The sequence below is a fragment of the Curcuma longa genome, chromosome 11 (genome assembly GCF_044706935.1).
Source record: "Curcuma longa cultivar G26 ecotype Majalengka, Jawa Barat chromosome 11, ITB_CL_G26_1.1, whole genome shotgun sequence".
Taxonomy (NCBI): Eukaryota; Viridiplantae; Streptophyta; class Magnoliopsida; order Zingiberales; family Zingiberaceae; genus Curcuma; species Curcuma longa.
In genome coordinates this window covers 10,639,434-10,659,819 of record NC_133871.1, presented here as the reverse complement: position 1 = coordinate 10,659,819, position 20,386 = coordinate 10,639,434, and the positions used below count along the sequence as shown (strand labels likewise).

General features: G+C 41.1%; 4 protein-coding genes across 4 annotated transcripts; 2 read left to right on the top strand and 2 right to left on the bottom strand.

Annotated features, from left to right (window-relative positions):
- Positions 1–3,248: 3,248 nt before the first annotated feature.
- On the bottom strand, positions 3,249–4,714 carry LOC141838654 (chalcone synthase 2-like). The gene is made up of 2 exons (XM_074726192.1): positions 4,534–4,714; positions 3,249–4,415 (listed from the first exon to the last, which is right to left on the bottom strand). The coding sequence occupies exons 1-2, from the start codon at positions 4,712–4,714 to the stop codon at positions 3,406–3,408; spliced, it is 1,191 nt and encodes a 396-aa protein (XP_074582293.1). The 3' UTR covers positions 3,249–3,405.
- Positions 4,715–9,328: 4,614 nt separating this feature from the next.
- LOC141837091 (uncharacterized) lies at positions 9,329–9,757 on the bottom strand. The gene has a single exon (XM_074724557.1). It carries the CDS (start codon positions 9,755–9,757, stop codon positions 9,329–9,331), a length of 429 nt encoding a protein of 142 aa, XP_074580658.1.
- Positions 9,758–12,309: 2,552 nt separating this feature from the next.
- On the top strand, positions 12,310–13,622 carry LOC141838597 (chalcone synthase 2-like). The gene is made up of 2 exons (XM_074726115.1): positions 12,310–12,490; positions 12,609–13,622. The coding sequence occupies exons 1-2, from the start codon at positions 12,310–12,312 to the stop codon at positions 13,616–13,618; spliced, it is 1,191 nt and encodes a 396-aa protein (XP_074582216.1). The 3' UTR covers positions 13,619–13,622.
- A 4,265-nt stretch (positions 13,623–17,887) lies between these two features.
- Positions 17,888–20,354, top strand: LOC141837902 (protein LAX PANICLE 2-like). Its single transcript, XM_074725270.1, has 4 exons — positions 17,888–18,189; positions 18,277–18,327; positions 18,425–18,509; positions 20,193–20,354. Exons 1-4 carry the CDS (start codon positions 17,888–17,890, stop codon positions 20,352–20,354), a joined length of 600 nt encoding a protein of 199 aa, XP_074581371.1.
- The last annotated feature ends 32 nt before the right edge of the window (positions 20,355–20,386 follow it).

The window sequence follows — 20,386 nt, the reverse complement described above, 5'->3', positions numbered from 1 at the left end:
CGGACCTTAGCTCGTCGTGGGCTGGAACAGCAGAAAAAGAGGAGGAGAGCGGTGCGAGCTTCAGGGGCTTCAGGACCTCCCTTGAAGCTGGATCGCAGCAGGAAGGAGGGTTTTGTGCGCCGCTGGCTCCTCGATACATGAAAACACAGGGAACGTCAGTAGGACGGCCAGGGGGTGCCCCAGCGCGACCACTCCGACGCTCAAGTTAGCAATGGCGAGAGAAAGAAGAAGATGAACAGTAAAGACTTGAGCGTGTAAAAGTAGAGAGAGTTCGACCCCCTTACCTGTCCGACGGAGTGGTCTTTTAAGAGAGAGGATGAGCGTGCGCACGTGTCACGTCATCATTAAGGAACGTCTTATCACGATTAATGAGATTTCAGGAACAATTGAGTTCCCTGTCCCATCGCCGTAAAAGTATCATCTCGTCGACATTTGTGTACATGCAGCATTAATTAAATGTGGCGTGAGCTTGTCAGAAGTCATAATGAGGTGGGCCTGGGTGTCGCAGGGCGATTCGGCGAGGGTGTGGTCGAACGAGGATTCGGTAAAGGGTAGAGCCGAATGAGGGACTCGGCTTAGGGATAGTGCCGAATGGGTATTCGGCTAATGCTACGGCCGAATGAGGATTCGGTAAAGGGTAGAGTCGAACGAGGGACTCGGCTTAGGGATAAGGCCGAATGAGTATTCGGCTAATGCTACGGCCGAATGAGGATTCGGCAAAGGGTAGAGCCGAATGAGGGACTCGGCTTAGGGATAGAGCCGAATGGGTATTCGGCCTAATGCTACGGCCGAATGAGGATTCGGCAAAGGATTAGGGCCGAATGAGGATTCGGCTTAGACTAGGGCCGAATGACAGTTCGGCAAAGGGTTAGGGCCGAATGAGGATTCGGCGAGGACCGTGGCCGAATGAGGGATTCGGCTGAGGCTTATCAGACCAAGGGAGATTTGTACAGGGTTTACCAGGTCTCGGGATGAGATTCAGGTCAGACCCGGATCAAACTCGAGCTCATGCTGACGTCATCGTGGATATCTGCCGTAACATATATATATATATATATATATATAGTCTGTGGGTTAACTCGCCTAACTTACAATCCATCTTGAGTTGAATTAAATTGAAGATTTCCTACCCGTCAACATGATGAGTCAACTCTGTCTCACCATATGATAGATTTTTTATGAGTTGATGTATCCTGCCATATGTCGGTCTATTTGATCGTACTACTAGTAATACATTAAAATAAAGAATAACTTGATGCGCAAAGTTTCCATCTATATGAAATTCTGATAAAGGATACAATCACATTAAATTTATTATACATAGCTTAATCTTGCTAATACATCAAGATATAACATTAAAAAAAATCTAGTCATATTTTTTTATTTTAAATATTCTATAAGCTCTTTAAGTCTCCAACACTTGTGGTGAGCTTTGACTATTGGGATATAATCCAAGTTTCATATTGAAAATACATTAAAAAGATTCTACGGTTATAAGATGGAAGATATCTTATTGATATGAGATATTTTGGGTACAACTCAAAAATAAAATTGTAAGAATTTATGTCCAAAGTGTATAATATCATATCGTTGTGGATATATATATATATATATATACACAATGGCGGAGCCAGCCCGGGTAATTTACCCGGGCTGATCTCCAGACTGTAGACTGTTCCGACGAGACCACCCGGGCTGGCTCCTTAGTTTTTTTTTTTAAAAAAATTCTACTGTAAATTTAAAGTTTTTCATGGAAGCTACCCGGGCTATAGCCCGGGTAGCGTTGTACGTGGCTCCACCCATGTATATATATATATATATATATATATATAAGGTCTTATACTAATAAGATATCTTCCATCTAATATGGAGCCTTCTCTGACGGTTCCAACAGACCCTTATCTTTTATTTGATAATCTTGAGATTCTTTAATATATTTTTAATGTAGGACTTCCAAGAGTATAATTGATTTAATTTTATTAAGTCAACAAGCTCTCTCTTACGCTAACGAACACATTAACAACATATGTAAAATCTATTTTTTTCTTCTAAATACACCTAAATAGTATGATAAGCTTGACCAATTACGTAATATTATTTCCCTAAAGCACGACGCAGTTTCAGAGTCTTCTAACCACACTGGCACCAAGGAATAATGGGCGAAGGAAATTCAAAGGCACCGTGCAATTCAATCTCATAGGTGTAGTGTAATGATAAAAACTCATATGATAAAAATAAAATAAAATTTGAATTCAACGGGAACGATTTTGATTTAATAAATTATATTTTAAATTTATTTAATAGACGAATTAAAAAAATAATTGTCATCATTAAAATTTGAACACAACACATAAAATTTGAAAGTGACAGAATATAAAAAATTTTAATGGAAGGGAAGGGCAACCTTTCAAATTAGTCAGCGAGATAAGAGATGTTTTCCGTAGCAGTCAATTGTAAATTTTTAATTTATTTTGTCATAGATGGCTTGGGATGGTAGATTCCATGATACCATAATTGGTGAGGACCGTGGAGTCGGATAACAAACAACCCGTGATCCTGACACATGAGCATGATGTTGGAATATGGGTAAAAAACAAAGAAGATAAAATTAACTGTAATAGGAATATGAGTAAACGGCCACATATTTTTAAACAATTAAAATAAATAAATTTATTTATATTGAATTATATTATTAAAATAATGCATTATTGAATGAATTGAGATGTATGTATTAATGCGGAAATTATATAGAGTGATAAATAAATTAGACAGAGCATCTAGCAATAATATGTTTTTTTTCTTCCTCTTCGTTCCTTCTCTAAGCTTCTATAGACTCTTTTGTATTTCCGTGATAAAATGTAGGTACCAATTCGGCATATAGTAATCCGTGCTCTATTCATTTAAAATTTTAATTAGCACCATCAAAAAGGAAAATAAATCTATTTTAAAGAAATTGTGATTTGATATCATAAACCTCAGTTGAGTAATTAAAACTATTGTTATTTTACTTATGCAATCTAAGAACCTGTGTTTTGCTATTTTAGTTATATATATATATAGAGAGAGATAGATAGATAGATAGATAGATAGATAGATAGATAAAGTATCTGCTCCAATAATCCAGCAACAAAGCTTCGATCACCCAGGCCAACAACAGGAGTGTTCCAAGCCCAAGAGTATTTCTAAAACAAAACGAAAACATTCTGCATGCATGTTCATTCAAACATGTTCTTGAATTTCGACGCGAATTAATTGCTGCAATAACACAATAATTACCAACTTATTTGCTGCAATAACACAATAACTACCAACTTATTTGCCTTGCATATTATAATTATCTAGTCGAACACAGACGCGCAGTGGGTAATTGCAGTAAAGGGTGGACGCCGATGGCCTGAAGATGGATCAGTGAGTGGCAGCAGCGGAGATGGGGACGCTGTGCAGGACGACAGTCTCCACGGTTAGACCGGGGCCGAAGCCGAAGAGAACTCCCCATTCCAGCCCTTCGCCGGTGGTGGCCTTTCCCTCCTCGGCCGAGCGGCGCCTCATCTCGTCGAGAATGAAGAGGACGCAGGGGCTGGACATGTTGCCGTACTCGCTCAGCACGTCCCTCGTGGCCTTCATCTTGTCCTTGTCGAGCGCTAGCTCGGCCTCCACCTGGTCGAGGATGGCGGGTCCGCCCGGGTGGGCGATCCAGAAGAGGGAGTTCCAGTCGCTGATGCCCAGCGGCTTGAACGCCTCCGCCAGGCTCTTCTCGATGTTCTTGGAGATGAGGCCCGGCACGTCCTTGCCAAAGTGGAAGGTCAGCCCCACCTCCCGCAGTTGCCCGTCGATCGCCCCCTCCGAGTCCGGCAGAATCGTCTGGCTCGCAGACACCAGCTCGAACAGCGGCCGCTCAGTCGCCGGATCCGGGTCCGCGCCGACAATGATCGCGCCGGCGCCGTCCGAGAACAGAGCCTGCCCCACCATGCTGTCGAGGTGCGAGTCGGAAGGCCCGTGGAAGGCCAGCGCCGTGATCTCGGAGCAGACGACCAGGACGCGGGCGCCGCGGTTGTTCTCCGCCAAGTCCTTGGCGAGGCGGAGGGCGGTGCCGCCGGCGAAGCAGCCTTGCTGGTATATCATGAAGCGATTCACCGACGGGCGGAGCCCGAGAAGCTTAGTGAGCTGGTAGTCGGCGCCGGGCATGTCGACCCCGCTGGTCGTGCAGAAGACGAGGTGGGTGATCTTGGACTTGGGCTGCCCCCACTCCTTGATCGCCTTAACCGCCGCCTCCTTCCCCAGCCTCGGCACCTCCACCACCACAATGTCCTGCCGGGCGTCCAGCGACGCCTCCATGTACGCGCACATCTTCGGGTTCTCCCTCAATATCTCCTCCGTCAAGTATATGTGACGCTTCCTGATCATCGATTTATCACCTGCATGCACATATCAAATCCATGCAGTTCATGCACGTCAGAAAACACACACGCCGTTACGTTGAGCTCATACAAAATCACATCCTTCTCCATTAATTAAATTAATTACGTTACGCACACATTCTCTTGAATTTTTCCTTGAGCTCCGCGAGGTGCTCGCTTCTCGTGATGCGGAAGTAGTAGTCCGGGTAGTCGGCCTGGTAGACGACGTTGGGCGGGGTGGCGGTGCCGATTGCCAGCACCGCTGCAGGCCCCTCCGCTCGTTGAGACCTCCGTATCTCAGTCACTAGCTTGGCCATTCTGGCAGATGATTAGTCTTCGTTGTGGCACTTCAATTACACGAAACAGATATATATATACCAGCGGGGTAGCGGAAAAAAAAAAGAGGTGGGCAATTAAGAGGTGTCATGTGGTGGATTTTAATTGGCCCTACGCGTGACAGTGAATGTCAGCAAGCAGGTAGATGTGTAAATCAGAAAGTTAGTAGTTAATTTTTAATGGACTACCTTTACTATATCGGTCCTTCGGCCTCTCGATCATCTTGAACTCGACTATTTCAATCCCTTGGTCTTTCGGTCATCTCGATCTCAATCATCTCGGTCTATCTCTCAGCTATTTTGACCTCGACCATTGAGATCTCTCGGTCTCTCAGCCATCCCGATCTCGGTCCATCGGTCTCTCAGTCATCTCGACCTCGACCATCTCGATCTCTCCCTCGGCCATTCCGACCTCGACCATCTCGGTTCCTCGATTTCTCTCTTGACCATTCTGACCTCGACCATCTCGATCTCTCTCATAGCCATTCCGACCTCGACCACCTCGGTCCCTCAGTCTCTCGGTCATGCCGACTTTGACCATCTCGATCTCTCTCTCAGCCATTCCGACCTCGACCATCTCGGTCCCTCGGTCTCTCTCATAGTCATTACGACCTCGACTATCTCGGGCCCTCGGCCTCTCGGTCATCCCAATCTCAATCTCTCGGTTTCTCAGCCATCTTGACCTCGACCATCTTGGTCTCTCTCGTGCATTCCGACCTCGACTATCTCGGTCCCTCGGTATTTCTCTCGGCCATTCCGACCTCGACCATCTCGGTCCCTCGGTCTAGGCACAGGAAAGTTCTAGTGGATAGTGGATACTAGGCATTGGAAGTCCTAGTGGAGACTAGGCAATGGAAGTCTTGAATGTAGGCTAGGCAGACCTAACTTGAAGGATTAGATGGAAAATTATGGTCTAGAGGACTAGACAGGAAGACTTGACAGATCAAGTGCACCAAGTGTAAGTTTAGGCAAGTCAGGTGAACCACATGTCTAGTAATGGAAATCCTAAGGGCCGAGAATCGAGGATAAGCAGAAGTCCAACAAGTCTGGAGGACTTGATTGACAACAGATAAATTCTCCCGAGTGGAGTGGGTGAGGGCGCGTTCCCGGTAAGGGGAACAATAGGTGTCGGTCTGACCCAGGATTTCACTAGAAATCTGAAGTGAAGATTAAAACAGTTGTTAAACTGTTTTGGTCGGGACACCTTATCTTCCAGGCACTCAGAGTGGTTCCAAGCGCCCCAAATCTGGATAAAGCGTTGCAGAGTCAAGGTTCGTCCGGAACCTCTACGTTAACATAGATGCGCCCGGAAAGGGATACAAGTGTCTAAAAATGCCGAGTCAGTAGCGCCGATGGTGGATCGACGGACAACGTGGAGGCGCCTGATACCCTAATAAAAGTGTCTCGAGCGAAACCCCTTGAAGTATCATTCTACACTTAAGCGACGATCGCCTGCATGCGAAGCATCAACCATGAACGTCGTCATAACGCCGAAGAGCTGCACCAAAAGTTGATATTTTCACTCTGTTGGTAATTTCATTTTGTGCTTAATTTCATTAAGTCGGTATTGTTGTTACCAATCCTATATTTTGTAATCGCTAACTCTTTTTCATAAGAGGGAAGTTATATAGTTGATTACCCATTAGAAACGATCATTTGATCGTGGGCCTTAGAGTAGCAGCCTATGACTGTGAACCAAGTAAATATTTGTGTGCTCTGTCCTTATGTTTTTCTTTTTCCACTGCATTCTATACTTATCTGATCGTAAGGGTTCATGATCCCAACTGATAATGATGATCTTCCACAGTCTTGTGAAAAATGGGATGCAACCACCAAAAGAAAAATCGGAACCGACGTTAAGGCAACCCAAACACTACAATGTGGGTCGACCAAAAAAGAATTAAACAGAATCGGTCCGTTCATCAACGCGAAAGATCTATGGGACAATCTCATAGAACTTAACGAAGGAACGTCCGACACGAAGGTCAGCAAGCGTGATCTCCTCGTCAACAAACTGTACAACATCAAGATGATGAAAGGAGAATCCGCTAGTGGATTGCACGCACGCATCCAAGATCTACTAAATGGGTTTCATGCAATTGAACAATCCATTGAAACTTGGGATGTAATCAGGTACACACTGAAAGTGTTCCTTAGGAACACTTTGTAAACATCTATGATTGATGCTTATAAGGTCTCCAGAGACCTTTCAAAAGTTAAACTTGACGAGCTATTTTCAGAATTTGAAATTACACGAGCAAACTAAGACCATCACTGAAGAGAAAGGTATAACTCTTATTATAAGACCAACGAAGAGAAAGGGTCCAAAAAATAAGTTGAAGGTGAGTCCGATGAATCGTCAGAATATGAAAGCAACGACGAAGTCACAACCGAACTAGTAAATTTAGTTCTGAAGATGCTAAGGGAGAGCGTAGACTTAGAAGGTCAAAAATGAAAAAGGTGGTGTAGAAAGCCAACTCCAACAAACCACCTACAAACAAGATTGAATTTACTTGCTACGGATGTAAGGAAACTCAATCCTTGAAATACATGCGGGTTGGTGAAGATTTGAACCCATTTGTTTTCTAGCTTCTGGTGGCCTGTGTCTATTCCTTAACTCCTAAGCAAAAAATAAAAAATAAAAAAACACATGAAAAAGAAAAATTAGCAAACTATACAACCAATGAGCTATTTGATCTTTACATGCCTAGAAAAAGCTAAAGGTGAAATTCGTCATCCCAGTGGTCCACATAAGCGATGTATCCACGAACAAACGGAGCAAAGAGAGGGGTGAGATCGGTGGTCGTCAAACCTCAACAGCCAAACTGGCAAGCTTTCTTGAGCAAGGAAACCCTCCCCTTCCGTCTCTGCGCGAAAATACTAACAGTTTGGATCCGCTTCCCATTTGTGTGGTTAGCTTCGCAATCGCCCTTCATCTCTTTGATTCACACATCCTAGCCGTTTGTCACTAACAGATCTTTTATTAACCATTGTATGTGGATGCGAGTTGGTGAAGATCCGAACTCGTTTGTTTTCTAGCTTCTGGTGGCCCGTGTATATTCCTTAACTCCTAAGCACAAAAAAAAAAACCTAACCTAAATTATTCATCGACACATATAGAACAAGAACAGTCAATTTCTACATTGGCATCGATTCACCCCATTAAATTAAGTGGATTGAGGCACCGCAATTCAATTATTTTAAAATGGATCTAAAGGACGGTCCGTCTTAGGCCCGCGACTCGCGTATAGGTCAGTCTGCGTATCCTTATATATATATATATATATATATATATATATATATATATAAAGCTAAAAATTATATGTTTGGATTGCGGATTAGGTAGGTTAAACTTCTAAGTCTATCAAAAAATAAAAAATATATAGAAATATTAAAAATTTTAAATTTAATTGTGGATTAGGTGAGTTAAACCCATGAGCTCATTACATTTTAGAAGAAAACTTTTTTTCCAACTCGCATGTCTACTCAAGCCCATCGCAGACTGACCTATACGCGAGTCGCGGGCCTAAGCGGACCAATCCACTTAGATCCATTTTAAAATAGATTGATAAAATATTTATTCAATCCACTTAATTTAATGGGGTAAATCAATCCAATGGTTATCATCTAAATTGACTGTTCTTGTTCTATATGTGTCGATGAATAATTTAGGTTAGGTTTTTTTTTTTGTGCTTAGGAGTTAAGGAATATACACGGGCCACCAGAAGCTAGAAAACAAACGAGTTCGGATCTTCACCAACTCGCATCCACATATAATGGTTAATAAAAGATCTGTTAGTGACAAACGGCTAGGATGTGTGAATCAAAGAGATGAAGGGCGATTGCGAAGCTAACCACACAAATGGGAAGCGGATCCAAACTGTTAGTATTTTCGCGCAGAGACGGAAGTGGAGGGTTTCCTTGCTCAGAAAGCTTGCCAGTTTGGCTGTTGAGGTTTGACGACCACCGATCTCACCCCTCTCTTCCTCCGTTTGTTCGTGGATACATCGCTTATGTGGACCACTGGGATGACGAATTTCACCTTTAGCTTTTCTAGGCATGTAAAGATCAAATAGCTCATTGGTTGTATAGTTTGCTAATTTTTCTTTTTCATGTGTTTTTTTATTTTTTATTTTTTGCTTAGGAGTTAAGGAATAGACACAGGCCACCAGAAGCTAGAAAACAAATGGGTTCGAATCTTCACCAACCCGCATCCACATTCAAGTATTGAGTTTCCTTACATCCGTAGCAAGTAAATTCAATCTTGTTTGTAGGTGGTTTGTTGGAGTTGGCTTTCTACACCACCTTTTTCATTTTTGACCTTCTAAGTCTACGCTTCTCCCTTAGCATCTTCAGAACTAAATTTACTAGTTCGGTTGTGACTTCGTCGTTGCTTTCATATTCTGACGATTCATCGGACTCACCTTCAACTTATTTTTTGGACCTTTTCTCCTTCGTTGGTCTTATAATAAGAGTTATACCTTTCTCTTCAGTGATGGTCTTAGTTTGCTCGTGTAATTCAAATTCTGAAAATAGCTCGTCAAGTTTAACTTTTGAAAGGTCTCTGGAGACCTTATAAGCATCAATCATAGATGTTTACAAAGTGTTCCTAAGGAACACTTTCAGTGTGTACCTGATCACATCCCAAGTTTCAATGGATTGTCCAATTGCATGAAACCCATTTAGTAGATCTTGGATGCGTGCGTGCAATCCACTAGCGGATTCTCCTTTCATCATCTTGATGTTGTACAGTTTGTTGACGAGGAGATCACGCTTGCTGAGCTTCATGTCGGACATTCCTTCGTTAAGTTCTATGAGCTTGTCCCATAGATCTTTTGCGTTGATGAACGGACCGATTCTGTTTAATTCTTCTTTGGTCGACCCACATTGTAGTGTTTGGGTTGCCTTAACGTCGGTTCCGATTTTTCTTTTGGTGGTTGCATCCCATTTTTCACAAGACTGTGGAAGATCATCATTATCGGTTGGGATCATGAACCCTGTTTGGATGACGATCCACATATCCATCTAAGTTTTTAGATGGTACTCCATTCTACCTTTTTAGTAGATAAAGTCCTCCCCAGAGAATAGAGCTGCCTTACAGTGTTGTATCCTTCCTAACGGGTCATTTAAATCTTGCACACAACAGAAAAATCTGGAATATACCAAGACTTGATTTTGGATTAGTAGTGCAGAAGAAAATAGAATGAATTGGAAAAACATAAAAAATCAAAAACTTGCTCAACCAGTGGTTGCACTTTGTTGGAGCACCCCTCGCTCTGATACTAATTGTAGGATAGTTGAGAACGCTAGAGGGGGGGTTAATAGCGCTTTCGTAGCATTTTCAAATTTTATAGAGTACTCGTAAATCCTTACGATTAGAGAAGTATAGAATGCAGCGAAAAAATAAAAACATAAAGACAGAGCACACAGATATTTACTTGGTTCACAGTCATAGGCTGCTACTCTAAGACCCACGATCAAATGATTGTTTCTGACGGGTAATCAACTATATAACTCCCCTCTTATGAAAAAGAGTTAACGATTACAAAATATAGGATCGATAATAACAATACCAACCTAATGAAATTAAGCACAAAATGAAATTACCAACAGAGTGAAAATATCAACTTTTGGTGCAGCTCTTCGACGTTACGACGACGTTCATGGTTGATGCTTCGCATGCAGGCGATCGTCGCTTGAGTGTAGAATGATACTTCAAGGGGTTTCGCTCGAGGCACTTTTATTAGGGTATCAGGCGCCTCCACGTTGTCGTCAATCCACCATCGGCACTACTGACTCAGCATTTTTAGGCGCTTGTATCCCTTTCCGGGCGCATCTATGTTAACGTAGAGGTTCCGGACGACCCTTGACTCTGCAACGCTTTATCCAGATCTGGGGTGCTTGGAACCACTCCGAGCGCCTGGAAGATGACCGACACAGTTTAACTATTGTTCCCCTTGAAATCATGGGTCAGATCAACACCTATTGTTCCCCTTTCACCCACTCCACTCGGGAGAATTTATCTGTTGGCAATCAAGTCTTCCAGACTTGTTGAACTTCTGCTTATCCTCGATTCTTGGCCCTTAGGATTTGCATTACTAGACATGTGGTTGACCTGATCTGCCTAGACTTACACTTGATGCACTTGATCCGTCAAGTCTTCCTGTCTAGTCCTCTAGACCATAATTTTCCATCTAATCCTCCAAGTTAGGTTTGCCTAGCCTACATTCAAGACTTCCACTGCCTAGTCTCCATTAGGACTTCCACTGCCTAGTATCCACTAGAACTTTCTTGTGCCTAGTCACAACTAGAACTTCCCTATGCTACCTTCACACTTAGATCAGCTCATCAGTACACATCACACATTTAAGTTGAACCTTTTGTTATTATCAAAATTAAGGTTCGATCATCTGATGCTCCCTGCATCAATACTTATAACCATATTGATTCTTTGGCAGGACTTGCATGCTTGAGGGATTTTGGCAACTTTTGGGTCAAGGTGGTCGAGAGACCGAGATGGTCGAGGTCGGGATGACATAGAGGCCGAGGGACCGAGATGGTCGAGGTCAGAATGACCGAGAGAGACCGAGATGGTTGAAGTCGAGATGGGTGAGAGGCCGAGGGACCAAGATGGTCAAGGTCGAAAAGGCCGAGAGAGACCGAGATGATCGAGGTCGGAATGATTGAGAGAGAGATCGAGGGACCGAGATGGTCGAGGTCGGGATGGTCGAGAGACCGAGGGATCGAGATGGTCGAGGTCGGAATGGCCGAGAGAGATACCGAGGGACCGAGATAGTCGAGGTCGGAATGCATGAGAGAGAGACCAAGATGGTCGAGGTCAGGTTAGGATGGCTGAGAAACCGAGAGATTGAGATTGGGATGACCGAGAGGCTGAGGGTCCGAGATAGTCCAGGTCGTAATGACTATGAGAGAGACCGACGGACCGAGATGGTCGAGGTCAGAATGGCCGAGAGAGACACCGAGATGGTTAAAGTCGAGGATGACCGAGCTGAGACTGAGGGACCGAGGTGGTCGAGGTCGGAATGACTAAGAGAGAGATCGAGATGGTCGAGGTCAGAATGGCCGAGAGAGAAATCGAGGAACCGAGATGGTCGAGGTCGGAATGGCTGAGAGAGACCGAGGTGGTCGGTCGGAATGGCCGAGGGAGAGATCGAGATGGTCGAGGTCGAGATGGCTGAGAGACCGAGGGACCGAGATCGAGATGGCTAAGAGACCGAGAGACCTCAATGGTCGAGGTCGGAATAGCCGAGAGACCGAGATGATTGAGATCGAGATGACCAACAGATCGAGCGAGGGATTGAAATAGTCGAGTTCAAGATGACGAGAGGCCGAAGGACAGATATAGTAAAGGTAGTCCACTAAAAATTAACTATTAACTTTCTGATTTACACATCGACCTGCTTGCTGACATTCACTGTCACGCGTAGGGCCAATTAAAATCCACCACATGACACCTCTTAATTGCCCACCTCTTTTTTTTTCCGCTACCCCGCTGGTATATATATATCTGTTTCGTGTAATTGAAGTGCCACAACGAAGACTATATTAGCTGCAGAATGGCCAAGCTAGTGACTGAGATACGGAGGTCTCAGCGAGCGGAGGGGCCTGCAGCGGTGCTGGCAATCGGCACCGCCACCCCGCCTAACGTCGTCTACCAGGCCGACTACCCGGACTACTACTTCCGCATCACGAGAAGCGAGCACCTCGTGGAGCTCAAGGAAAAATTCAAGAGAATGTGTGCGTAACGTAAATTAATTAATTAATGGAGAAGGATGTGATTTTGTATGAGCTCAACGTAACGGCGTGTGTGTTTTCTGACGTGCATGAACTGCATGGATTTGATATGTGCATGCAGGTGATAAATCGATGATCAGGAAGCGTCACATATACTTGACGGAGGAGATATTGAGGGAGAACCCGAAGATGTGCGCGTACATGGAGGCGTCGCTGGACGCCCGGCAGGACATTGTGGTGGTGGAGGTGCCGAGGCTGGGGAAGGAGGCGGCGGTGAAGGCGATCAAGGAGTGGGGGCAGCCCAAGTCCAAGATCACCCACCTCGTCTTCTGCACGACCAGCGGGGTCGACATGCCCGGCGCCGACTACCAGCTCACTAAGCTTCTCGGGCTCCGCCCGTCGGTGAATCGCTTCATGATATACCAGCAAGGCTGCTTCGCCGGCGGCACCGCCCTCCGCCTCGCCAAGGACTTGGCGGAGAACAACCGCGGCGCCCGCGTCCTGGTCGTCTGCTCCGAGATCACGGCGCTGGCCTTCCACGGGCCTTCCGACTCGCACCTCGACAGCATGGTGGGGCAGGCTCTGTTCTCGGACGGCGCCGGCGCGATCGTTGTCGGCGCGGACCCGGATCCGGCGACTGAGCGGCCGCTGTTCGAGCTGGTGTCTGCGAGCCAGACGATTCTGCCGGACTCGGAGGGGGCGATCGACGGGCAACTGCGGGAGGTGGGGCTGACCTTCCACTTGGGCAAGGACGTGCCGGGCCTCATCTCCAAGAACATCGAGAAGAGCCTGGCGGAGGCGTTCAAGCCGCTGGGCATCAGCGACTGGAACTCCCTCTTCTGGATCGCCCACCCGGGCGGACCCGCCATCCTCGACCAGGTGGAGGCCGAGCTAGCGCTCGACAAGGACAAGATGAAGGCCACGAGGGACGTGCTGAGCGAGTACGGCAACATGTCCAGCGCCTGCGTCCTCTTCATTCTCGACGAGATGAGGCGCCGCTCGGCCGAGGAGGGGAAGGCCACCACCGGCGAAGGGCTGGAATGGGGAGTTCTCTTCGGCTTCGGCCCCGGCCTAACCGTGGAGACTGTCGTCCTGCACAGCGTCCCCATCTCCGCCGCTGCCACTCACTGATCCATCGTCAGGCCATCGGCGTCCACCCTTGACTGCAATTACCCACCGCGCCTCTGTGTTCGACTAGCTATAATTATAATATGCAAGGCAATTAAGTTGGTAATTATTGTGTTATTGCAGCAAATAAGTTGGTAATTATTGTGTTATTGCAGCAATTAATTCGCGTCGAAATTCAAGAACATGTTTGAATGAACATGCATGCAGAATGTTTTCGTTTTGTTTTAGAAATACTCTTGGGCTTAGAACACTCCTGTTGTTGGCCTGGGTGATCGAAGCTTTGTTGCTGGATTATTGGAGCAGATACTTTATCTATCTATATATATAACTAAAATAGCAAAACACAGGTTCTTAGATGGCATAAGTACAATAACAACTAGTTTTAATTACTGAACTGAGGTTAATTTACGATAATCACATTTCTTTAAAATAGATTTATTTTCCTTTTTGATGGTGCTAATTAAAAATTTAAATGAATAGAGCACGGATTATTATATGCCGAATTGGTACTTACATTTTATCACGGAAATACAAAAGAGTCTATAGAAGCTTAGAGAAGGAACGAAGAGGAAGAAAAAAAACAAATTATTGCTAGATGCTCTGTCTAATTTATTTATCACTCTATATAATTTCCGCATTAATACATACATCTCAATTCATTAAATAATGCATTATTTTAATAATATAATTCAATATAAATAAATTTATTTATTTTAATTGTTTAAAAATATGTGGCCGTTTACTCATATTCCTATTACAGTTAATTTTATCTTCTTTGTTTTTTACCCATATTCCAACATCATGCTCATGTGTCAGGATCACGGGTTGTTTGTTATCCGACTCCACGGTCCTCACCAATTATGGTACATGGAATTTGTCATCCCAACAACGTTAGTTTTCATATGATCCTGTCAGCCATCGATGAAAAAATAAATTAAAAATTTACAATAATTGACTGCTACGGAAAACATCTCTTATCTCGCTGACTGATTTGAAAGGTTGCCCTTCCTTTCCATTAAAATTTTTTATATTCTGTCGCTTTCAAATTTTATGTGTTGCAATTCTGAATAGTATTTTAAAAATATATATATAATTTAGGTGTTCAAATTTTAACGATGACAGTTATTTTTTTAATTCGTCTATTAAATAAATTTAAAATATAATTTATTAAATCAAAATCGTTCCCGTTGAATTCGAATTTTAATTTATTTTTTTTATCATATGAGTTTTTATCATTACACTACACTTATGAGATTGAATTGCACGGTGCCTTTGAATTTCCTTCACCCATTATTCCTTGGTGCCAGTGTGGTTAAAAGACTCTGAAACTGCGTCGTGCTTTAGGAAAATAATATTAAGTAATTGGTCAAGCTTATCATACTATTTAGGTGTATTTAGAAAAAAAATAGATTTTACATATGTTGTTAATGTGTTCGTTAGAATAAGGGAGATCCTTGTTGACTCAATAAAATTAAATCAATTGTACCCTTGGGAGTCTTACATTAAAAATATATATAAAAAAAAATCACAAGATTATCAAATAAAAGATATCTTCATTATGATGAAGTGTTTTAGGTAAAAGATATATATGGATTTTATTAGATTTAATAGTAGTATCAGAGTAGGTCTATATGGAATCATGTGGAAATTTTGGAGCTCCTAGTAAGGGGTCTGTTGGAATCGTTAGACGAGGCTCCACATTAGGTGAAAGATATCTTGTTAGTATGAGGCCTTTAGGGTGTATATATATATATGGAAACCCTCTTAAGAGTCCAATAGATTCCATATATATCTCCACAACGATATGATATTAACCATTTTGGACATAAGCTCTCATAATTTTATTTTTGAGTTATACTCAAAATGTCTCATATCAATGAGATATCTTTCATCTTATAACCGTAAGATCTTTTTTATGTATTTTCAATATGAGACTTGGATTATATCCCAATACTCGAAGATCACCACAAGTGTTGGAGACTTAAAGAGCTTATAGAATATTTAAAATAAAAAAATATGACTAGGTTTTTTTGATGTTAAATCTTGATGTATTAGCCAGATTAAGCTATCTATAATAAATTTAATGTGATTGTATCTTTCATCAGAATTTCATATTGATGGAAACTTTGTGCATCGAGTTATTTTTTATCTTAATGTATTCCTAGTAGTACGGTCAAATAGACTAACTCATAGCGAGACCGATCAACTCATAAAAAAGGTCCATTCTTAAGGAATTATCCTCTCATATTGGGATCAACTTTAGTTTTCTGATTTATCTCTATACAAATGATTATGAAGTCAGTCATATTAGATGTTTGAAATCAATGTACAACTTTTTACCACATTAACTAAACATTTGTATATCGGTTATCTTTTCAAGGGTACAGTGCAACGTGAATTAAGTTCAGTATTTGAGTACGAGTTAAAATATAGAGGTGTCAATATGAATCCGATCCGTTAACATGACCTGAAGTTGACTTAAAAATTATCGGATTTGGATTGGGGGTTTCGGATTTGGGTCGAGTTTGGATTGGAGACTTTGGGTTGAATTGAGTTCGGGTCGAATTTAGATTAACTCGAGTTGACTTGAATTTAAGATTTAAGGGTTTTTTTGAGATTAAATCAAATTTTATTTTAAAAATTAAGAAGTTTTGGGATAAAATGAAAAATTATCATGAAGAAAAATAATAATTGAATTTTTTTTTTTGTTATTTGGATTTGAATTTAGACTTTTAAAGTTGAGTTCGGATTTGAGTTGGAATTTTTTTTTAATGTTTTTCTTCGTTCCGAGTCGACCCGACAGAATTGACACCCCTATTAAAATGTAAAGAAAAACGTTTAATTTAGGATCGAGATATATTATCATGTGCTCCATTGTTACGAATAGTGCTCCATCGTTACAATGGGTGCGAATGAGATTGATTGTTAGAAAGAGCAACATTTGGTGTTCTTTTCCTTCAAGAGTCGAGAGAAGAATGAATAATGAAATATGGGCAAAAATGGAAAAGGTGCCCTTAATTATTATTTTCTTAAAAAAACATGTCTTAAAAAATAAGATTATATCTCACTGTATTTTTCATCTCGAAAATATTTTTATTTTAGTATTGTTAGAGTAGTTACCGTAAAATAAATCGATTTAACTTGTAGAAATTATATATATTAATTTGATCATTTTTAAAAATTTAATTAAAATTATTTTAATATAGTAAAAATCATTTTAAAACTATTATAAATAAATAATACATCATTGCAACAACTATATAATAATTGTTATAAAGTTATAATAACTATTTTATTAGAATTGTCAATTTGGATCGATCCTGTTACTCATCCAATAATATTAGAGCGGTTCCACATGATCGATTCCATAATCATTTATAAGGAAGTAAATCAAGTAACTACAGTTGACTATGATAGAGGAGGATATTGTCTCAGTCAATAATATTAACTACTCGAAGATGGGTAAGTTGATGAAATTGAACTAGATCTTGTTATTTTTACAAGTTAGTAATTAAAATTATTATTTTTCAACTATAATAAAAAAATAAAATCTATCATTTCAATGATACACGGTCGATTTATTTTTCCAAGTTAAGTCACGAATCGTACGTTCATGAATTGAAGCCTATTATTTTAGCAATGTTTTGGAATATCGGGAATCTAAATTCACGTGCACAACACGACGACGCGACGACCACATTTTTCACAGGCGTTGACTGCTCTACATTATTTTACTACGTTTTAAGAGTTTGGGAATCGAATTAATATTAATTAATCGCTGGATTTCCAAATACGCCAGCTGCTGGTTGATTTTCAAGCGAATCACAATATTACAAGATTCAAAATAAATAACACAAATAAATAAATAAGATTTATTATAGAATGTTTAAGTGTGATATATAGTTGTATAATGCAGATACTTAATTATCGGTGAGATAGATACTTAATTCTGGGTTTAAATGAGATTAAATCGAATTGAGCTGAGTCGAGAGCTCTAAAAACAATATAATTATTCTAAATGACCCTTAATTAGTGTACTTAGAGACTCCTGTAGAGGTCTGCGAGTGGGCCCACTTAGAATTAACCGCATTCTCTTAACCATCGCCATGCACCGCCATGAAGTTGAACTCTCCTCCTCCCCAACCCCCCCTCTGTCTTCGCCTACCTGTATCTACTGTCCCTCTAGCTGGATTGCGATTCCCGGAGACGACGATGCTCCGCCACCTCCTCCACCGACGCCAGGAGGAAAGCTGACTGCTGACCGACTCCTCCATGGATGAAGCGCCTCAGCCTCTACCAGAACAAGAAACTGAAGCAGAAAAGGGAGAAGACGACGCCGATTGGCTCCAGCTGCGTCTAGCCACCACCCCGCAGCCAGCAGCACTCGAGGGGAGAAGAAGTCCACAGACGACGACGATGACGCCGGCAACGACAGAGCTACGTTTGCTCGACGGCGGCCAGTCGTCTTCATCGACGGCCGCCGAGCCTCCCAGTACAGTCAGCCACATAAGGGTGGTCAGTCCGGCGAGAAGCCCAGCCGGGCTTTGGCTCATGCTTCAGGTCGACCGAACTCGGTAAGCTTCGCAGCTAGCACAGTAATTTTAATCGATCTAATTCTAGATCAACTAATCATATATGGAATTATAATAATATTCGCACAGAGGAGAACACCCTCCATTGCCTCAGATCTCCAAGAGCTACCTGAGAATAAGGTACGTACGGATTGATTCAGATTAATGCTAGAGCTTAATTAATTAGCATTCCTTGAGTACTTTCTAGCTCATAAATCACGATTCACATTGATTGAAGGGACGGTGGAATGACAGTGAGACTTCTCGTGAAGTACATAGTCAACAAGCTACGACGTCTAAACGTAGAGGAGGAGGAAGCTGAGGTACGTACGTACACATGCATTTCCTATAATTAATTTCTCTAATTACGTCTTAATTAATTAATTACCTTCTTCTATACATATATATTAATTATATATATGTGTTTGTGTGCATGGTTGTGTCATATTGGTTGGTGGTTTATTTTTTATATATATTGTTGAAAACAACCTGGGAACTGAATGCATGCATGCATAGTTACTGATTACATATCAGTTTAGGTAGAACATACATGTCTGAGTAGCAAACCAGTAGTTTTCAGCTGGATTTAGGTACTGTTTTGAGTTAGGTGTGCCCACGCTGATGAGGTGATATGGTGACCTAGACAACCTAACGACGAATGAATACACAAGCAGGAACTTTTGATAAATGTATTAATTACTGATATGATATATATAGGACTGGAGGGGTTCGACTTTCATGTCTTTTAGATTTGATGTGAGACAAATTAAACAGTGGTGGGCAGCCGACACGCCACGCCGTAGGAAGAGAATATACGGAATGCATGGTATGGTAAGGAGGACAAAGTTTAGGGTTCTAAAGAAAAGAAGAAAAATATATGAAAACAAATATATAAATATAGTTATTGTATTAATTGTCTTCGACATACAGTCCTACACCTTGAAAGGATATGGCTCACCTAACAATGGATGCATGGAATGCATGCACGTACGGTGTATACGAGCACCTGTAACAATCATTGCTCGCCTAATTAATTGCATTCATGCATGCATCAGGCAGGCATGGCTAAAATTAATGCTTCAGCCCCCGCGGGATTATATATAATCGAGTGAGTTGGTATTTAGATGATAGATATAATTTTTAATAGGAGATGTTAGTAGAGTTGAAGAGTTAAGCATTCAGATATAATTAAAATTGAATCGATTGGATTAAATTATTCGAAATAGAACTAATTTAATTTTTTTTACCAACCAAATCAACTTAATTTTATCATTAAAATTAATTTAATCAAATCGAAATGGTTTTGCTTACAATTAAAAATATATATATATATATATAATTTTTTTTTAATAAAAAGTTAATCAATTTAATATAAAAATAAACATTTTTGATATTTTATTTTTTATTATTTAATAAAAAATAGTTTGATCGATTTAATTGATTTTTAAAATTTAAAACTAAAATCGAATCAATTTAATTGAAATAATCGATATTTTTTATAAAAAAATGAAATTTTTGAATAAATTGAATTGAATTTTTTAATTTTGGTTGAATCGAAGTTTTGATCACTAATTATTGGGAATCAATCGATTAAATCACTGCTCATGTGAAAATAATGAAACGTGAAAGGAAATGAAAATGAGAACAAATGGAATGGAAGAAGAATCTTATTATTTTATATTGTTGGACAAATGGACAATGTTGTCTATGTCAAATCGCAGAACAAACAAATGCAAAGGTAGAGAAGCTTCCAACACACAATAAATTTATAGACTTAGGACAACGATATTAATTTTACTACCAACATAGTTTTGATAGAGTTCAGATTTATATATAGGCTTAGCAAAAGAACAATTTTGATCAAACTATTGAATTCGATTTTGGAATGTAATTCAATCATTCCATAAACCCCTGTTACAATTGGGTTGACATGATGTATATATAAACAAAGTAATTATATTATGTTAGTTTTCATAGGTTACAGTTTTCATTTGAACTTGAAATAGGTGGAGATTACATGTAGAAACCAAGTGCTTCATCCCTCATTGACACTTCAATATGTCCGTGATAATATATGGCGTGCCAGAGATGCTGTGCTAATACTTTCTGACTTGCCAAACATTGACCATGTCATGAGACTGTTGTACAGGAGAAGAACATCAGGATGAATGTAATGTAACGAGAGTAAACAATATATCTA

What these genes read in the sequence shown, in the direction of transcription:
- LOC141838654 (XM_074726192.1), bottom strand. Translation starts at nt 4,714, where the DNA reads ATGGCCAAGCTAGTGACTGAGATACGGAGGTCTCAACGAGCGGAGGGG. An exon ending in GGAAAAATTCAAGAGAATGT is followed by an intron (nt 4,416 to 4,533) that starts GTGCGTAACGTA and finishes ATGTGCATGCAG; the next exon opens with GTGATAAATCGATGATCAGG.
- LOC141837091 (XM_074724557.1), bottom strand. Translation starts at nt 9,757, where the DNA reads ATGGATATGTGGATCGTCATCCAAACAGGGTTCATGATCCCAACCGAT.
- LOC141838597 (XM_074726115.1), top strand. Translation starts at nt 12,310, where the DNA reads ATGGCCAAGCTAGTGACTGAGATACGGAGGTCTCAGCGAGCGGAGGGG. An exon ending in GGAAAAATTCAAGAGAATGT is followed by an intron (nt 12,491 to 12,608) that starts GTGCGTAACGTA and finishes ATGTGCATGCAG; the next exon opens with GTGATAAATCGATGATCAGG.
- LOC141837902 (XM_074725270.1), top strand. Translation starts at nt 17,888, where the DNA reads ATGGATGAAGCGCCTCAGCCTCTACCAGAACAAGAAACTGAAGCAGAA. An exon ending in AAGAGCTACCTGAGAATAAG is followed by an intron (nt 18,328 to 18,424) that starts GTACGTACGGAT and finishes CATTGATTGAAG; the next exon opens with GGACGGTGGAATGACAGTGA. An exon ending in TAGAGGAGGAGGAAGCTGAG is followed by an intron (nt 18,510 to 20,192) that starts GTACGTACGTAC and finishes AACTTGAAATAG; the next exon opens with GTGGAGATTACATGTAGAAA.